At 47.6% G+C, this 19,497-nt stretch overlaps 1 protein-coding gene across 2 annotated transcripts in view; it reads left to right on the plus strand.

The window, feature by feature from the left end:
* The window catches only part of ecel1 (endothelin converting enzyme-like 1), a 90,537-nt gene that overhangs the window by 41,468 nt on the left and 29,572 nt on the right, over positions 1-19,497 (plus strand). For both annotated transcript variants that reach the window (XM_085989439.1, XM_085989440.1), the window contains 7 exons: positions 4,592-4,814; positions 4,925-5,023; positions 7,112-7,186; positions 9,708-9,811; positions 10,125-10,183; positions 18,199-18,250; positions 18,352-18,419. In XM_085989439.1, coding sequence (XP_085845565.1) covers positions 4,592-4,814; positions 4,925-5,023; positions 7,112-7,186; positions 9,708-9,811; positions 10,125-10,183; positions 18,199-18,250; positions 18,352-18,419 — 680 coding nt within the window. The remainder of the gene's footprint in view (positions 1-4,591; positions 4,815-4,924; positions 5,024-7,111; positions 7,187-9,707; positions 9,812-10,124; positions 10,184-18,198; positions 18,251-18,351; positions 18,420-19,497) is intronic.

A 19,497-nucleotide genomic window follows, 5' to 3' on the forward strand; every position in this document is an offset into this window, starting at 1 on the left:
GTGGCGGGGGGGTGTTGGGGAGATGGCGGGGGGATGTTGGGGAGATGGCGGGGGGATGTTGGGGAGATGGCGGGGGGGTGTTGGGGAGATGGCGGGGGGGTGTTGGGGAGATGGCGGGGGGGTGTTGGGGAGATGACGGGGGGTTGGGGAGATGGCGGGGGGTGGTTGGGGAGATGGCGGGCGGGTGTTGGGGAGATGGCGGGGGTGGTTGGGGAGATGGCGGGGGGGTGTTGGGGAGATGGTGGGGGGTTGGGGAGATGGCGGGGGGTTGGGGAGATGGCGGGGGGTGGTTGGGGAGATGGCGGGCGGGTGTTGGGGAGATGACGGGGGGGTGTTGGGGAGATGGCGGGGCGGGTGTTGGGGAGATGGCGGGGGGGTGTTGGGGAGATGGCGGGGGGGTGTTGGGGAGATGGCGGGGGTGGTTGGGGAGATGGCGGGGGTGGTTGGGGAGATGGCGGGGGTGGTTGGGGAGATGGCGGGGGGGTGTTGGGGAGATGGCGGGGGGGTGTTGGGGAGATGGCGGGGGGGTGTTGGGGAGATGGCGGGGCGGTTGGGGAGATGGCGGGGGGTGTTGGGGAGATGGCGGGGGGGTGTTGGGGAGATGGCGGGGGTGTGTTGGGGAGATGGCGGGGGGGTGTTGGGGAGATGGCGGGGCGGGTGTTGGGGAGATGGCGGGGGGGTGTTGGGGAGATGGCGGGGGGGTGTTGGGGAGTTGGCGGGGCGGGTGTTGGGGAGATGGCGGGGGGTGGTCGGGGAGATGCGGGGCGGGTGTTGGGGAGATGGCGGGGGGGTGTTGGGGAGATGGCGGGGGGGTGTTGGGGAGATGGCGGGGGGGTGTTGGGGAGATGGCGGGGGGGTGTTGGGGAGTTGGCGGGGCGGGTGTTGGGGAGATGGCGGGGGGGTGTCGGGGAGATGCGGGGCGGGTGTTGGGGAGATGGCGGGGGGGTGTTGGGGAGATGGCGGGGGTGGTTGGGGAGATGGCGGGGGTGGTTGGGGAGATGGCGGGGGGGTGTCGGGGAGATGTCGGGGGGATGTCGGGGAGATGGCGGGGGGATGTCGGGGAGATGGCGGGGGGGTGTCGGGGAGATGGCGGGGGGGTGTCGGGGAGATGGCGGGGGAGTGTCGGGGACATGGCGGGGGGTGTGTTGGGGAGATGGCGGGGGGTGTCGGGGAGATGGCGGGGGGTGGTCGGGGAGATGGCGGGGGGTGGTCGGGGAGATGGCGGGGTGTGGTCGGGGAGATGCGGGGCGGGTGTTGGGGAGATGGCGGGGGGGTGTTGGGGAGATGGCGGGGCGGGTGTTGGGGAGATGGCGGGGCGTTGTTGGGGAGATGGCGGGGCGGGTGTTGGGGAGATGGCGGGGCGGGTGTTGGGGAGATGGCGGGGCGGGTGTTGGGGAGATGGCGGGGCGGGTGTTGGGGAGATGGCGGGGCGGGTTTTGGGGAGATGGCGGCGGGTGTTGGGGAGATGGCGGGGCGGGTGTTGGGGAGATGGCGGCGGGTGTTGGGGAGATGGCGGGGGGTGGTCGGGGAGATGCGAGGCGGGTGTTGGGGAGATGGCGGCGGGTGTTGGGGAGATGACGGGGGGTGGTTGGGGAGATGGCTGGGGGGTGTTGGGGAGATAGCGGGGGGTTGTTGGGGAGATGGCGGGGGGTGGTTGGGGAGATGGCGGGGGGATGTTGGGGAGATGGCGGGGGGTTGTTGGGGAGATGGCGGGGGGATGTTGGGGAGATGGCGGGGGGTTGTTGGGGAGATGGCTGGGCGAGTGTTGGGGAGATGGCGGGGGGGTGTTGGGGAGATCGCCGGGGGGTGTTGGGGAGATGGCGGGGGGGATGTTGGGGAGATGGCGGGGGGTTGTTGGGGAGATCATGGGGGGTTGAAGAGATTGCGGCGGTAAGGGGGGAGATTGCAGGGAGGGATTGGGGAGATTGCAGATCGCGGTGGCGGGGAGGGGGGTTTCAGATTGCAGGGAGGAAAGCAGGTTTGCTTGAGGGACTGGCTGATCCGGCCGTTCTTGTTCAGTTGCTGAGTTTCCTGAACCTTGGAAAGCCCGGCTCGCAGCACTTAAATCTAAAAGCCTGTTAATATTTGAGGCACACAGCCTCATTAGCATATTTAAGTAAGTGACTGGCCTCTCGAGAACTGGTTAATTGCCCACCCCCAAACTGCCACCGTTAAAACCAAAAGAGGGCGAATTCGAGGGGGGTTGTGGTCGGGTTTCAGATTTTAAAATTTTTTACCTATCCTCCCAGCCCCTCCCCTGCCTGCCATGGGAGCTTAACATTTTCCCCCCATGTAGTTGGTGGTAGGATTTTCATATGTCAATATAATGTGGACCTGTGACTCATACTCGTCATCTCATGCATTTCTAGAGTAAGTTTATATTGCTGAATATCCCCGAGGATCTTTTTTGGATTAATTTCACTATTTCAGGTTGTCCCCGCCCAAAAAAAACCGATGAGGATCTATGTCAGCCGTCTGTGCTTTTGGCATGATGCCCATTCGAGTCAGTGCTCAAATCTGCATCTGCCTGCTTTCAGAATCCGAAGCAGAAGAAAAAAGCTACAAAGAGCGAGAACAAGTGAACAAAATACATTTTAAAAAATGGTGAACTTGAAGGGGCCTTAGACACCGTTGTAAATTTAATACAGTCGACTCATAAAAAAGATAATGTTTATTTACTGGTATTTTGCCAGGCATACAGTGTTTATTATGCAAGCCTACAATGAAGCGTTATATTTGTTTTTCACTCTCCATGACAGGCCATCAATGATAATTCCAAGTGTTTACACTCTAACAGAACCTCTGAATACTCAAGTGGCTTTAAACCTATTACAAATTCAGTCTGAATTGATTCTATCATTGCACCCTTAATGCAGACGTTAACTTACATTTTGACCCATTTTAACCCTTTTATTGCCAATTGAGTATTTGCTTCTGAAGGTGGAGATAGTTTGTTTTAATGGTCTTCAATATTATGATCGACTAATTGCTGAATCTGTTATTTGGACAAAAAGGCAAACCAGCAGAACATATTCAGACGTGAATATGAATTGATTTAAAAATAGATCATTTTGTGCACACGTTTGTCCTCTGAGAGTGACTGAAAAAGAAAAGCATCAAAATAAAAAGCTCTGATTGAAAGAGTCAGGGAATGTAATTACTGCGTTTTCTTGTTTATTTCACACCGATTTTCTCTTCTAATCTCCTCTGCTGGAGGCATAGACATCTTGCTGGGAGACGGTTCTATGGTGCCAGGTATTCTCCCACACATTAACCAAAGGGCCATTGGTGAACCTTGACATTGAGTATTGACAGGCTATTCCACTGCCACCAATTGTACAGGAGTGGAAACCCCAAGCCAATTTATCCCCCTTCTAACCCAGAGGCACTGAGGCTAATTGTAGTACCCCTACCAGCACCCTAATTGACATCAGCTAACTCCGCTAGACCTGAGATCAAACCCCGGTCTTCCTCATCTGTATGCCTCAGCGACTTACTAGATAAAGTCACTGAGCCATTGTGGAGCATTGCTGAGCTGTCAGGGAAGCTGCAGTTATTGTTAACACCAAACTTAAAAACTCTATGGGGGAGAAATTCAGTAGGTTGCACCACCCGTTAGCACCTTAAGGGGGCGCTAAGTGGGTCGCAAGCCAACTGGCGCCCGGGCGCGGCACTGCCCACGCCTCCCGCTAAATTCCGCGGGACGTTAGTGGTGGCGCTAACCGTTAGCGCTGCGCCGCTGCCGATGATGTCATCGGTGTACGCAGCGCCCCGCTGACACCCCGGCCGCGATATTCGGCAGCGCCCCCTGATTTACCACTGGATGCTATGTCTGACCGGTTCAGGGGGGCCTACCTGCGGCCGGGGAGGCGCAAATTAAAGGCGAGGTGCAGGGCGGCCATTTTTGTTGTTGGCCGCCTGCCAGCACCTGCCTGCGCTCCCGTCCCCGGCCTCCTGAACCCCCCCCCCCGCGGAGTGCCGGCTGCGCTCCAAGAGCCCGGCACTTCTCTTCGCTGCCGGGCTCTTTTGCCTGCACTCCCGATCCTCGGGGGCCCAGCTGGGCCCCAGATCGCGCTGCATAAGGCCCCTCCCCTTTAAGAAGGGGAGCAAGGCCTGCAATACCGCAGCGCAACGTGCCGCAGCGTGTGGCGCTGCGGCACGTAGCGCCACGATATTCACTCGCAGCGCCCCAAGAGGGATGCAGGGCGCCTCCAGTAGCGCCGCGCTTCCCTTTGGGGCGCAACCACTCAATTTCCGGTGCGCGGGCGCGAATGTTTCCGGGGCGCTACCTTTAGTGCCCTGGCGAGGCTGGCGCCCCAAACGGGGCGATACTCAATTTCTCCCCCTATGTATTGTAAAAAATTCAAATGACCTGTTTCCCACTGAAGAGAGTGGAGTTGGCACTAAGTATCCCGATTTCTCACACGTGCATAGTTCTGAATAGCTAATTGTGGTAATCATATGAAAATACTGTATCGATAAACAGAAGTAAATATGCATAATTTATTTATAGTGTAATTATGAATAGTCAGTAGAATGCAATCATTGATGTATAGCATTGATACGCATGATTGTACTTTTGCATTTTCAGAGTACTGCATAATTACATGATTTGGCGCATAGTAGTTGCTCTGAGTGAACATCTTTCCACACCATTCAGAGATGCAATTCATGAGTTCTCTAAAGAATTAGATGGCACGGAGAAACAGATTGATCTGGGTAAAATGTGCTTAAACCAAGCCAATAAACAGTTTGGGATGGCTCTGGGAGCTCTTTTTGTTGAAGAATACTTTTCATCTTCCAGCAAAATAAAAGTAAGTTTTTCCATTAAGATTCTGACAGCAGATTAATTTAATATTTTTGAATTATCATGCAAATAAGCCATCAGCTTATATAGGACTATGATTATTTTTATTCTGATAAGGTACAACAACTAGTTGAAGACATGAAGCATGCATTTGATCGTCGACTAGATGAATTAGATTGGATGGATGAAAAGACAAAAGAAGCAGCAAGAGCAAAGGTCTGTTGCAGTAATCTGACTGAAATATCATTAAGCAGCACTAAATAATATTGGGTTTTATATTGGATTTTGCATCATGTAATTAGCTTTGACATGAAATGCAGCCTAAGATCAATGATAATACATCAGTCCTAGTCCCCTTCTATAATTAGATTACAACTGTACATTGTCAGTTTGACTGATTTGCAAGTGAAAAAGAAAGAACTTGCATTGTACAGTACCTTATCATGTCTCTTGGAAATGTCCCTAAGTGTTTCACATAGAATGAATTACATTGGGCAGTTACCATTGTTACATGGGTAAACCCTCTCTGACAGTGTTCAGTGGTGCACAGTAGAGTTCAATGCTAATTGTAAGCACAATATGTGTTTGATGGGTTCAGGCTGACCTACAACAACAACAAAAAACATCAACGTTCAAATATCAGATTGAGCTTAAGATGATTTTTTTTGTAAGTGGCACAACTTATAAATATGGCATAAAGGACGTTTTCAATGGCCTGGAAGTTGCAGCCAGCAGCGAAGCAAAAGCATCAGCTGCTGACCCCAAAGTACGCTCCGCACAGGGATCTCACAATCCCTGTGTCGAGAACTTTGGGTTTTTCGGCCTTGAATTCAATTCAATGGAGCTTAATGGGGATCCCCCTGTTCGAACTGCTGTGATGTCAACAGGCTGTCTAAGCAGCCAATCAAAAGGCAGAGTTCTCACAGACAGGGAACCAGGAAGTGAGTAAGCCCTTAAAATTCTAACCTTTTAAAATAGTTAGAGAGCAAAAGAAAGATTGGGGTTCTCACATGGGAAAAACACAAACCTAAAGTAAAGAGCACAAAACTTTTTTTTAGATGTACATTTTTTTTGAAACGTTTCTTTAAAATTTAAATTTTTATTAAAATGGACAATTTTCACATTGCACAAAATTAAAATTAGTTTTCCAGGCCCTTAACAATTGTTTAGCAGTCAATATGACGTTAAAACCCAAGTTATACCTAATCCCTTTGGGTCTAACTTTTATTGGGGAATTTAACAACACCAACTTTATTTATATAACACCTTTAACGTAGTAAAACGTCCCAAGGTGCTGCACAGGAGTATTTTAAGACAAAAAATTTGACACCGATCCACATAAGGATAAATTAGGGCAGGTGACCAAAAGCTCGGTCAAAGAGGTAGGTTTTAAGGAGTGTCTTAAAGGAGGAAAGAGAGGTAGCAAGGCGGAGAGGTTTAGGCAGGGAATTCAAGAGCGTAGGGCCTAGGCAACAGAAGGCACAGCCACCAAAGGTTGAGCGATTATAATCAGGGATCCTCAATAGGGCAGAATTAGAGGAGCGCAGATATCTTGGGGGATTGTGGGGCTGAAGGAGATTACAGAGATAGGGAGGGGGCGAGGCCATGGATGGATTTGAAAACAAGGATGTGAATTTTGAAATCGAGGCGGCTGCTTAACCGGGAGCCAATGTAGGTCAGCAAGCACAGGGGTGATGGGCGAACGGGACTTGGTGCGAATTAGGACATGGGCAGCCAAGTTTTGGATGACCTCAAGTTTAGGTAGGGTGGAATGTGGGAGGCCAGCCAGGAGTGCGTTGGAATAGTCAAGTCTAGAGGTAAAAAAGGCATGGATGAGGGTTTCAGCAGCGTAATTACTGCAGAAGAGCCGAAGTTTTATCAGTTTCAATGATTTACAAGATTTCACTGATAGCTGGCTCTGGGGAGGGGGCACAGCACAGCCAATTTCGGAGATGTCATTGACGGACCGCAACTACGGGACTTCCGCATACACTTGCACCAAGTCTCGAAGTTGCAGTCAGTTTCAAAGGCGGTATGACAACTTACTTTGAAGAGTACAGATCATACCGACTGCAAATTCAGGGCCATTACGAGGAAACAGCACGTCAAAAACTAAGAGGTTGAAGCTCGAGCAACTTATCAATGCAACCTGAACTAAATAAGATAGTCAGCAGTTGTTGGGGGCTCCTGTAATCAAATCATGTGATTTGACAGCCATACTATTGGGATTTGTTTCCCTGCTTGACATAAGGAAATTGCATTGCCTCTGAATATTATATTCTAATGTCCTTTTATTGTTTGCAGCTCCAGCATATGATGGTCATGATTGGCTATCCAGACTTTTTACTAATTACTAATGCTGTTGATAATGAATATGGTGTAAGTATTGAAAATTTCTGTTTAAACATTTCCAAGAAAAGTGATTATTATTTGAACTCTGATGTACTTTATCTGGTTTAACTGGTATTATCAGATTGCCATATTATACCAGTTTGGCGATGGTTGCAATAGTTAAAGATAAACAGCCCATGATCCAATATTAACACTCTGAAGAGGGCCGAGCAGATCAGCAATATCCACTGCATAACCAGTAGAAGATTGTTCAATATTTGACCTCAATGATATGCACAAGGTTTGAGACTAAGATGATTAAAAGATAAGCAGGCCAGGTACAATATATAACACCATTATGCCCCAAGTACGTTCTCCCAGGAAATAAAAAATAATAATAATTAGGCAATAAAATATGGACTTACTTAGTAAGGATATGCAGTGGATATTGCTGGTCTGCTAAGTGTTCAGAGTGTTAATATGCCATCATGGGTTGGTTATCTTTAACTATTGCAACCATCTTCAAACTAGTATAATATGGCAATCTGATAATACCAATGTCGGGAGTCTGATTCAACTTTTGAAAGTTAGTGCAGGGAGATTGGGAATGTAAGCAGGTGCAGAATATACCTATGGGTGGAGAAAGTCCTCCCCCCCCCCCCCAATGTAAACAAAACAAAATGAACAACTACAAAATCAAGCTGTTGTGAGAATGTAGAATGCTCTGCACCTAACAGACATTATTAATGCAAGGATATCACCATGATGCTTAGATCTATTGTTCAGTACATGCTGTCCAAAGAGATGGAACAGTCCAAACAACAGTAATAGGGTGAAGACCTATTAGGAGTCATAGAAAAACCTGGAAACAGTAAACTCCCTTTGATAACGTCGGGTGTGGGCAAACTTCTAGATTCCATAATTTGAGATACTGTAGAATTATTAAGCAGATAGAAATGGGTTAATACAGTAAAGAAAAGCTAGCATAGGTTTGTTAAAGCTAAGTCATATTTGACAGATATAATAGATTTTTTTGAAGAAATGTTCAACTGAATAGATAAGCGAAATGAAGCAGTTGATGCAGTATATATGGATCTTCAGAAGACATTGATAAGGTGTCTCACAAGAGACTGATTAGAAAAATTCAGCCTGGCTGAAAAGGTGGTGGAAGCAGATTCAATAATAACTTTCAAAAGGGAATTGGATAAATACTTGAAGGTGAAAAATGTACAGGGCAATGGGGAAAGGGCAGGGGAATGGAACGAATTGGATAGCTCTTTCAAAGAGCCAGCACAGGCACGATGGACTCAATGGCTTCCTTCTGTGCTCTTTTTCATTCTATGATTCTATGATAAGAGGAATTGTGGCAACATGGATAGAAAGTTGGTTGACAGACAAGAACAAAGAATTAGGAATATGGGTGTTGCTCAGACTGGAGAAGGGTTGGGTGCACTTTTATTCTCAGTATATATAGATGAGTTGGATTTGGGTAGAGGAAACACAATTTGTGAAGTTTCTGATGACGCAAGAGTACAAGATTTTGCCAATAGTGAGAAGAACTGTAATAAACTTCAGGAAGATATAGGCAGGTTAGCAGAATGGCGAGACAGGTGGCAGGTGTAATTTAATGTGTAGAAGCTAATACATTTTTGGAGAGAAATCAAGAATGGGAGTGTACACTTAATGGAAAGATGCTAAATGGTGTGGATGAACAGAGACCCAGGGTTCAAAGGGGGTGAAATTCAACTTTGGTGGTGTCACAAAGTGGGCAGTAACTGATAGAACACCTGTTAAACACCCCGCCCAATTTTCCTTTCCATTGGCTTTAGTGGAAAGAAACATCAGGTAGGGTGTGTAATGAGCGGCTGATCTGCTATGGCCCATTTTGAGCCCTGCCAAGTTGAATTTCACCCTTATAATTCCTTTAAAGCGTGAGCGCAGATAGATAAAGCGATAGAAAAGGCTCATTTGTTCTCACAAAATTTGCACAGAAGCAATTTCATCAGAACAAGTATGGTTACTATTTCCGAATGTTCACTGTGAGTAGTTAATGATTGCAGTTTAGCACCAGTTGCCCACACAGAGTGTTATGATGAACAGGTGGATGTATCATTCTAGGATCAGCACCTCTGTATTTGGGATAATAACATTTTTCCTGCGATGTATAACTTTATTTTGAAAGTACTGTGACAGTTTCAAAGGGGCATTGTTATCTCACAGGAGAAACTGTGTTAGTAGACGATTACTGTAGCAAGAGCATTATCTAATATGGTGCCAGAATGTGAGTCCATCACAATTATCCAATAAAACTATTTTTGAAGAGATTAATAGTGCAATCTACATGTTGGAGCTTCTTGTACAAATCACTCTGTTTAAGCACTTCAAGGTTATTGAAAAGATCACAGTGACTCGCAAGTCTCCCATTATATTGTATGCTGACAATCAGGGAGTTGTTTGCATCAAGAATTTCTGGCTTGCTAGAGATTAAAAAGTGGCCCTTTGAAAATAAAGTATAGCATTTCAGCCCTAATGAAACTACATTTCTTTAAATTTTCTTCTCCTGTTTTAGTTTGAAGTGAATGAGAAGACGTATTTTAAAAATGTGCTTAACAGCATAATGTACAATATCAAACTCTCAGTAAAGAAAATACGGCAACAAGTGGACAAGACCGCGTGAGTATTGTGCTCTTTTACTTTTTGCAACAAACCCTATATTATAAAAGCCACAGTATTGGCAGTGTGGTGGTGCTATGCACTCCTGTCCAGGAGTGCAGGGATACTTATCTATGAATCCCACCAATCTTAGCTGTGTTACTGTAGGGAAGCACTGAATGCAAGCCAGATGCTTTACTCTGGCTCCGGAGTTGTATATTTAACAATTGTAAAATATCTGCGTTGTATTCATTGCTGAAAATTATAATGTCTCTGAAATAATTTTGTGCAGAACTGTGATTAAATTTGTAATCCAAAATATCTTTGTTCACAGATGGCTACTTCCTCCTCAAACTCTAAATGCTTATTACTTGTCTACACAAAACCAAATGGGTGAGTAAATATAGATCAATATTTCATTGTACTGATTATGAGTAAAGCCTCCTTTTCTACTACATTTGTAAGCTATGATTCATAGTTGTGCTGCACATGTATAGACTATTTAATTATTTTTGCCTTTTTTTGGATGTAAATCCTAGTTATACCTTCTTAAGACCAAACTTTTCATTAATTTAAACCCTTCACATGCAGCAATTACTGAGGAACAGTTCCTCCGCACAACATGAAGCAATTATCTCACACCACATTTAAAAGGGCATTGTTCCCATTTGAGGTATTTTATTGATGTAAATTAGAAAAATTAGGCACCCCACTCAGTATTTCCCCACACCCTGACATTTCCCTGAATCCCCACAGCTTTGAGCTTAATTAGCAACTTTTATATGGAATTCTCAAATGCCTTATGAAAGTCGAATTACACACATCATCGGGTTTACCACAGTCGACCTGGGTTGTCACTTCCTCAAATAAATTAAGGAGTTTGGTCAGGCAGCATTTTCCCTATCTAAAGAAAGAAAGACTTGCATTTACACAGCGCCTTTCACGACCATTGGACGTCCCAAAGAGCTGTACAGCCAATGAAGTACTTTTTGAAGTATAGTCACTGTTGTAATTTGCGCACAGCAAGCTCCCACAAACAGCAATGTGATAGTGACCAATCTGTTTTAGTGATGTTGATTGAGGCCAGGACACTGGGGATAACTCCCCTGCTCTTCTCCGAAATAGTGCCATGGAATCTTTTACATCCACCCGAGAGGGCAGACAGGGCCGCGGTTTAATGTCTCATCTGGAAGACGGCACCTCTGACAGTGCAGCGCTCCCTCAATACGGCACTGGAGTGTCAGCCTCGATTTTTGTGCTTCCCACAACCTTCTGACTCAGAGGCGAGGGTGCTACCAATGAGCCAAAGCTGTGTTGACTGCAGTTTACTAGGTTGTTGTTATTATACAGATAAAACACAAGTTTATTTCTGTTAATGTGCCAAAATTTACAAATGGCAAATTGCATTTTTTTTCTGCCATGCATTTCTGTGGTATATTGTTCAGTTAAGTATAGAATAATGAGTGTTGTATTTTTCAATTGTAAGGATTTGTTATTTGTTGCCTATTTTTACCTTTATAAGGCTTCCTCTATATTATAACTGGACTCTAGCCAATGCAAATATTGCCTCAATCTCACGGTCCTAAATTGTCATTATTGTTAGAAATATAAAACAGCTTTTTTCTGATCAATTAAAGGGGCCCTAAGGGAAGAATGACCATAATATGATAGAATTTTATATTAAGTTTGAAAGCGATTTAGTTAAATCCAAAACTAGGGTCTTAAATCTAAACAAAGCAAACTAGGTAGGTATGAGGGGCAAGTTGGTTAAGGTAGATTGGGAAACTACATTAAAAGGTATGACAGTAGACAGGCAATGGCTAGCATTTAAAGAATTAATACATAATTTACAACAAATATACATTCCTTTAAGGCACAAAAACCTCACAGGAAAAGTGATCCAACCATGGCTAACAAGAGAAGTTAAAGATAGTATTAGATCAAGTGAAGAGGCTTATAATGATGCCAAAAAGGTCAGTAAGCCTGAGGATTGGGAGGATTTTAGAATTCAGCAAAGGAGAACCAAGAAATTGATAAAGAAAGGGAAAAGAGAATATGAGAGTAAACTAGCAAGAGACATAAAAACACACTGTAAAAGCTTCTATAGGTATGTAAAAAGGAAAAGATTAGCAAAAGTAAATGTGGGTCCTTTACAGGCTGAGACAGGAGAAATTATAATAGGGAATAAGGAAATGGCAGAGATAATAAAGAAATACTTTGTGTCTGTCTTCATGGAAAAAGACGCAGAAAACCTCTTGGGAATAGTTGAGAACCAAGGGTCTAGCGAGAATGAGGAACTGAAAGAAATTAGTATTTGTAAAAAAAAATAGTACTGGAGAAATTAATGGGACTGAAAGTCAATAAATCCCCATGACCCTGATGGCCTACATTCTAGGGTTTTGAAAGAGGTGGCTATAGAGATAGTGGATGCATTGGTTGTCATCTTCCAAAATTCCATAGATTCTAGAATGGTTCCCGCAGATTGGAAGGTAGCAAATGTAACCCCACTATTTAAGAAAGGAGGGAGAGGGAAAACAGGGAACTACAGACCAGTTAGCCTGGCATCAGTAGTAGGGAAATTGCTAGAATCTATTATTAAGGATGTGGTAACAGGGCGCTTAGAAAATAATGATAGGATTGGGCAGGGTCAACACAGATTTATGAAAGGGAAATCATGCTTGACAAATCTGTTAGAGGATTTTGAGGTTGTAACTAGGAGAATAGATAAGGGGGAACCAATGGATTTTAGAAGCATTCGATAAGGTGCCATACGAGGTTATTAAATAAAATTAGGGCTCATGGGATTGAGGGTAATATACTAGCATGGATTGAGGATTGGTTAACGGACAGAAAACAGAGAGTAGGAATAAACGGGTCATTTTCGGATTGGCAGGCTGTAACTAGTGGAGTACCGCAAGGATCAGTGCTTAGGCCTCAGCTATTCACAATCTACATCAATGTTTTGGATGAGGGGACCAAATGTAATGTATCCAAGTTTGCTGATGATACAAAGCTGGGTGGGAATGCAAGTTGAGGAGGATGCAAAGAGCTTCAAGGGGATATAGACAGGCTAAGTGAATGGGCAAGAACATGGCAAATAGAATATAGGCCTGGAAATCCAGTATTGCCACGTTTGGGGCGCTATAGTCGAGTGTGCGCTAAATTTAATGCCCGGCGCAAATTATCGCCACCTTCAGCGAAATTGACTTGCTTCGCCCCAAGAGGTTCTTGGTGCGCTAAATCAGGCGCTGTACAACTATCCTTAGGTGCTAAGCTGGAGAGGCGAGGCGCTACCATCGAGGGCGGGCGCAGCGCAGGTGCGGCCAGTTAGCGATTGCAGGCAGACACGCTGGCGCCGATCAGCTCTTAAAGGGGGAGGGTCGATTTGGCTTGCAGCCACGCCCTGCACATTGGAGCCCTGATTCTCAGCGTGAACAGACCTGCTGCGACATTGTGACGACAACGACCATGGAGAGGGCCAGGGAACGAGCGCAGCGGTTTAGTGAGGGGACGCTGAAGGTTCTGGTTGGCGCAGTGGAGTGCAGGCGCCGGATTCTCTTTCCGGACAGTGGCAGGAGGCCGCTGCCCAACGAGTACCGACAAGCTTGGAGGGAGGTAGCACACAGAGTGACCTCCAGCAGCATGGTGCCTAGGACCCCGACGCAATGCAGGAAGAAGTTCAACGACCTCACTCAGGCTGTCAGGGTGAGTACCCTTTCCAGTATCCTCTTCATCCCTGCATGTGCACCTCACTTTATGGCCAAAGTGTCCTGAAAGCCCCAATGGCCAGCCCTCATCCAACACCTATGGGCCTTTCGTGAAACTCACATGCACATTTACCAATTCACACACTGTAAGGGCTATTGGACCATGGGAGGCAGTGCAGCCAAGATCAGGGCTTCACACTGTAAGGGCTATTGGACCATGGGAGGCAGTGCAGCCAAGATCAGGGCTTCACACTGTAAGGGCTATTGGACCATGGAAGGCAGTGCAGCCAAGATCAGGGCTGCACACTGTAAGGGCTATTGGACCATGGGAGGCAGTGCAGCCAAGATCAGGGCTTCACACTGTACTCAGAGCCCGTCCTTTCTCTTGCAGGGCATGCTGGCCCACAACAGGAGGCAGCAGCAACGGACCGGGGGAGGCCGTCCTGAACTTAAAGACCTCAGCCATCTGGAGCAGCGTGTGGAGCGGATTATGACAGGCCAGCTGAGTGGCCCCGTCGCCACTGGAGATGCCGACCCCGTTCTGGACAGTGATGGTAAGGTCATCAGCTTTTTGACCTCTCTCTTTCCACTTGTGCCTCACAGCAGCATCCTATCGAACCAATGCAGTGCATTGCAGCACTCATGCCTCCTTCGCTGCTGCCCTGCCCTCACGCTAAAGCAACTCTTGTGCCTCCCTGCTTTCAGATGCTGAATCGCCAGGTGAGGAGGCGGGCCCTCAAGCTGCCACTGGGACTGATTCGGAAGGCGAGGAGGAGGAAGAGGAAGCCGGAACATCAGTGCCACCCTCAGCCGATGCAGCCCATGGCCATCATGGGGACACGTCTTCCCTGGAGGGGAGCAGGGGGGAAGGGTCTGAGGAGGGTGAAGCTCTGGGGCCCAGCGGCTGCAGCAATGCGGAGGGGGGGGGGTAGGGAAGCTCGGCGGCCTTCTCCCCAGAGGGAGAGTGTGGCCTCCAGTCCTGCTACAGTGAGCGCAGAGGAGGTGCGGCTCTTTGCTGAAATGGGCGCCCAGGCGGAGCAGAGACACACTGAGCTCATGGCTGCAGTGGCAAGGATGCCTGACTCCATAGAGTCACTGGCAAGGAGTGTACAGGAATTCGGGGCAGCACAGGCAAGGAGTCTGCAGGACTTCGGTGCAGCACAGGTGGCTTCCAGCCAAGTGCTTAGTTGTGCCATGCAGTCACTGGCTGGTCTGATGCAGACACAGATCAGGGCCACATGAGCACTAACTGCTGCCACCCTCGCTGGATCGGGCAGGATTCGCCGGGGCCCTCGCCGCGCCGCAGCATGCCAGCAGTCTGTGTTTCAGCAGATTGCTGCGCATGCTTCAGTGCTGCCCCGTGCGAGTGCCAGTGTCTCGTCTGACCAGGGAGTGCCTGTGCTCTGTCAGGTTGGCAGCATTCCTGCTGCCAACACTGTCACTCCTCCACTGCAGCTGCCACCACCTGTAGGACAGACTGCTGCCGCCCATGCAGTGTTGGAGCAGTCAGCAGCCGGGCCCTCCAGGCCCAGAGCTGGTCCAGGCAGTCCCCCAAGGGCATCTGCCAACTCACTATCGGACACTCAGCAGCCTTCCCCCAGCCTTGCTGCAGCCACTGGGGTCCCATTGCGGAGGAGCTGCAGGGTGGGAAGGGGCCAATTGCGCAAGCAAGGCAGATCACCCCTGCAGGAGAAAAAGTAGGAGGTGTGGCAAAATGCTGTTTTTGTTTTTTGTGAAGGCCGAGGATCATGGTCATTTTTGGTTCACTCTTTTGTTAATTGTCTCCAGGTGGTGAGAGCCAGTTATGTGTCTGACTTTTTTTGGGGGGTTCTCTGTATTTGTTTGTCATGCGGGAAGGGCACAAAGTTTGTGGAATAAATAATTGTCTTTATTCAGATTGTGCATGTTTGCTCTTTGAACTATTTGTTGCCTTGACCGGCTCAGGGTTTGCGGACCGGTTCCATTCTTGTTCTTTCAATGACACAAGCCATTCCCTCAGCGGAGGCCTAGAACCGACTTGCAATAAGCCGCTGACGGACGGCCCTTGCACTTTGTGCCTCCCTCCCGTCTTGGTGCTCCTCCTCCTCCTCCTCTGGTGGTGCTCCAATGTCTGCTGGCAGTGGCTGAGTCCTGAGGATAGCCAGGTTGTGCAGCATGCAGCACACTACCACGAAATGGGAGACTCGCTCAGGCGAGTACTGAAGGGCTCCCCCGGAATGGTCCAGACAGCGGAACCGTTGCTTTAGCATGCCGATTGTGTGCTCAATGATGTTCCTGGTTGCTTGATGGCTCTCATTGTATCGTTCTTCAGCAGGTGCGCTGGGCGCACGGAGTGGGGTCATCAGCCAGGTGCACAGAGGATAGCCCTTGTCCCCGAGAAGCCAGCCTCCTGGGTGAGCCGGGGCTTCGAAAAGGTCTGCCACAGAAGTCTGGCGCAGGATGAAGGCGTCGTGGCTGCTGCCTGGAAAGCGGGCATTGACAGCTAGTATCAGCTGTCTGTGGTCACACACCAACTGCACGTTCAACGAATGGAACCCCTTCCGGTTGCGATAATCCTCGGCATTCTCTAGAGGTGCCCGCAAAGCCACACGCGTGCAGTCAATGGCGCCCTGGACCATGGGGAAGCCTGCTATTGTTGCAATTCCCATTGCGCGCTCTTGCTGCTTGTTCAGGGTGATGGGGAAGGAAATGTACTGACGTCTCCTTCTGAAGAGGGCATTCGTGACTTGGCGGATGCAGCAATGCACTGCAAACTGGGAGATATTGGCAATGTCCCCAGTAGCGGATTGGAAGGAGCCGGTGGCATAGAAGTTGAGAGCCACTGTCACCTTCACTGCCACCGACAGAGACGTCCTGTTCCTCAGCTGAGGCTGCAGATCTCTCTGAAGCAGGTGGCAGAGCTCAGTGACCACCTCCCTTCTGAATCGAAGCCTCCGAATACACTGCTCCTCAGACATGTTGAGGTATGAGAACTGCTGGCGGAATGCCCTGGGAGGGTAAGGTCTCCTGTGTCGACGCCTGTTGGCCCTCCTCCGTCTGGCCATGATTGGCACTCTCTCTTGGCGTCTCTGAGCCCTCTCAATGCAATGGAGGAACGCAACGTTTCCACCCATTGCAGCCCCCATAATATGTGGCCACTCAAGGCTGTGGCACTGAAAAATCAATCCAACTGCAAAGTTCTGGCCTGAAGCCAGAAGTACCTGTGCGAGCACTGAGTCAATGCAGAAAGCTCTCTCTCTGTCTCTCTGCAAATCTCTCTCTCTCTCACACAGAAGGAGTGGTCCAAAAATGGCTACCACTAAGAAGCCAGGAAGAGCCCCCTTTAAATAGCGCCCCCCCAGCCCCACAGCGACTGGGTACCGTTCCAGTCAACCAGTCGCTGGGAGCGCCAGGTGCAAAGAAGGGGCGCGCCAGTGAATTTCCGGTTCGGGGCGCACCAAGGGCGTTGCACCATGGAATGACGTCAGGATCTGCGCGCGCAGCTGAGCGGGCGTTGCGGTTTTGCGCCGCCGCTAAATGTCCGCTCAATTTCACGTGAGGCACAGGTCGCCGCGCGCTAGCCGCTTTGCGCCCCACTTATCGCGTCCTTGAGGTGCTAGCGGCTGGCGCTACCAACTGAATTTCTAGGCCATAATGTGGAGAAATGTGAAGTTATCCACTTTGGTGTTCAGAGGGACCTGGGTGTCCTTGTACATGAATCATTGAGAGTTAACGTGCAGATACAGCAAGAAATTAAGAAAGCAAATGGTATGTTGGCCTTTATTACAAGAGGGTTTGAGTATAAGTGTAAAGGTGTCTTACTGCAATTATATAGGGCCCTGATGAGATCACACCTGGAGTATTGTGTACAGTTTTGGTCTCCTTACCTAAGGAAGGATATACTTGCCAAAGAGGGAATGCTACAAATGTTCACCAGACTGATTCCTGGGATGGCGGGATTGTCCGATGAGGGAGAGATTGAGTAGACTAGGCCTATATTTTCCAGAGTTTAGAAGCATGAGAGGTGATCCCTATGAAACATACAAAATTCTTACAGGGCTTGACAGGGTAGATGCAGGGAGGATGTTTCCCCTGGCTGGGGAATCTAGAACCAGGGTTCACAGTCTCAGAACAAGGGGTAGACCATTTAGGACTGAGATGAGGACAAATTTCTTCACTCAGAAGGTGGTGAATCTTTGGCATTCTCTATCCCAGAGGGCTGTGGAGGCTCAGTCATTGAGTACATTCAAGACAGAGATCGATAGATTTTTGGATATTAAAGGAATCAAGGGATACGGGGATAGTGCAGGAAAGTGGAGATGAGGTAGAAGATCAGTCATGATCTTATTGAATGGCGGAGCAGGCTCGAGGAGCCGACTAACCTACTCCTGCTCCGATTTCTTATGTTCTTATATGGCGGTGATTCCATGCTCCCAGCAGAGAATCCATACTCCAAGTGAGCATGGGTCAGAAATAGAGCAACAACATCATAACCCTAATTCTCTGACCTACACTCCCTTCAGGCTCAGCTGCCTGCTGGAAGCACAATTTACCCTTGCGTGTGTTCCTCTAAGTGTACACCTACAGATTTGTAGAAAATGTAGAAATAAATTTGTTTTCTAGTGATAGACATATAAATTAACAAGAACCAGAGTTGTCAAGAAGCAAAAATAGTGTTGCAGTTAAAAATGTGTTCGGTATCTTTTGTATTCACCTCCTCAGTATTTCCAGCCGGGATCCTGCAGCCTCCACTTTATGATCCTGAATTTCCTCAGTAAGTATTCCATATTAATAAAATGTCTTAGATGAACATTAATCTTCATGACCATGTAAACTTCTTTTTAAACTGCTTCATGTCCAAATATCTGTTGACAGGTCCCTGAACTACGGAGGTATCGGAACTATTATAGGACATGAGTTGACACATGGTTATGATGACTGGGGTATGTTTTAGTCTCAGATAGCATCATATACTTCCTGTTTTTATGCACCATAAAACTGGATCAAGTATTTCCATTTCCATTGTAATATACTGGGCAGCAATTCTAAGCAGCACCCTGCCATTAAATCCTTCACGGCAATCAGTCAGATGCCGGTGGATGTACAAGGTTAGTGTGAATGGGATTGTGACTGCACATGAAATCCTGGAGATTTATAATGAGATTTAAAAAAATTACATGCACACAAAAAACACTATGGTGGATAAAAATTTAAATTAGCAGTGTTTGAAAAAGTACATAGCTACTTTGTCATAGAGTTATACAGCACAGAAAGAGGCCCTTCGGCCCATCGTGTCCGTGCCGGCCATCAAGCCCTGTCTATTCTAATCGCATTTTCTAGCACTTGGTCCGTAGCCTTGTATGCTATGGCGTTTCAAGTGCTCATCTAAATGCTTCTACCACCCTTTCAGGCAGTGAGTTCCAGATTCCAACCACCCTCTGGGTGAAAAAGTTTTTCCTCAAATCCCCTCTAAACCTCCTGCCCCTTACCTTGAAACTATGCCCCCTGGTTATTGTCCCCTCTACTAGTTGTATTGGCCTTCACAGTAAAGGATGAGGATAAATTACCAGAGATACAGGAAAATAAAAATAAATCAAGGGGAGGAACTAACTAGATTCAATATAAGTTTTTTTTTAAATGGTGATGGAGAAACTAATGAGATTAAAGATAGGCAAATATCTCGGTCCGATGGTTTCCACCCCAGGGTATTGAAAGAAGTTGGATGGAAACTGTTGATGTATTAGTCATGATCTTCTAAAACTCTCTCGATTCAGGAACTGTCTCCTTGGATTGGAAAACTACCAATGTAACTCCATTATTTAAAAAGGAGTGATAAACTAGCAAACTATAGGCCTATTGGTCTAATGTCCATTTTGGGGAAGTTACTTGAATCTGTTAATAGAGACAGAGTGACTGAATATTTGGACAAATACGAGCTGATCAGAGAGAGCCAGCATGGATTTGTAAAGGGTAAGACATGTCTAATGAACTTAGTTGAATTTTTTGAGGAAGTAACAAATG

Source organism: Somniosus microcephalus, chromosome 6 (genome assembly GCF_052327205.1).
Source record: "Somniosus microcephalus isolate GS21.2 chromosome 6, FLI_Smic_1.0, whole genome shotgun sequence".
NCBI lineage: Eukaryota > Metazoa > Chordata > Chondrichthyes > Squaliformes > Somniosidae > Somniosus > Somniosus microcephalus.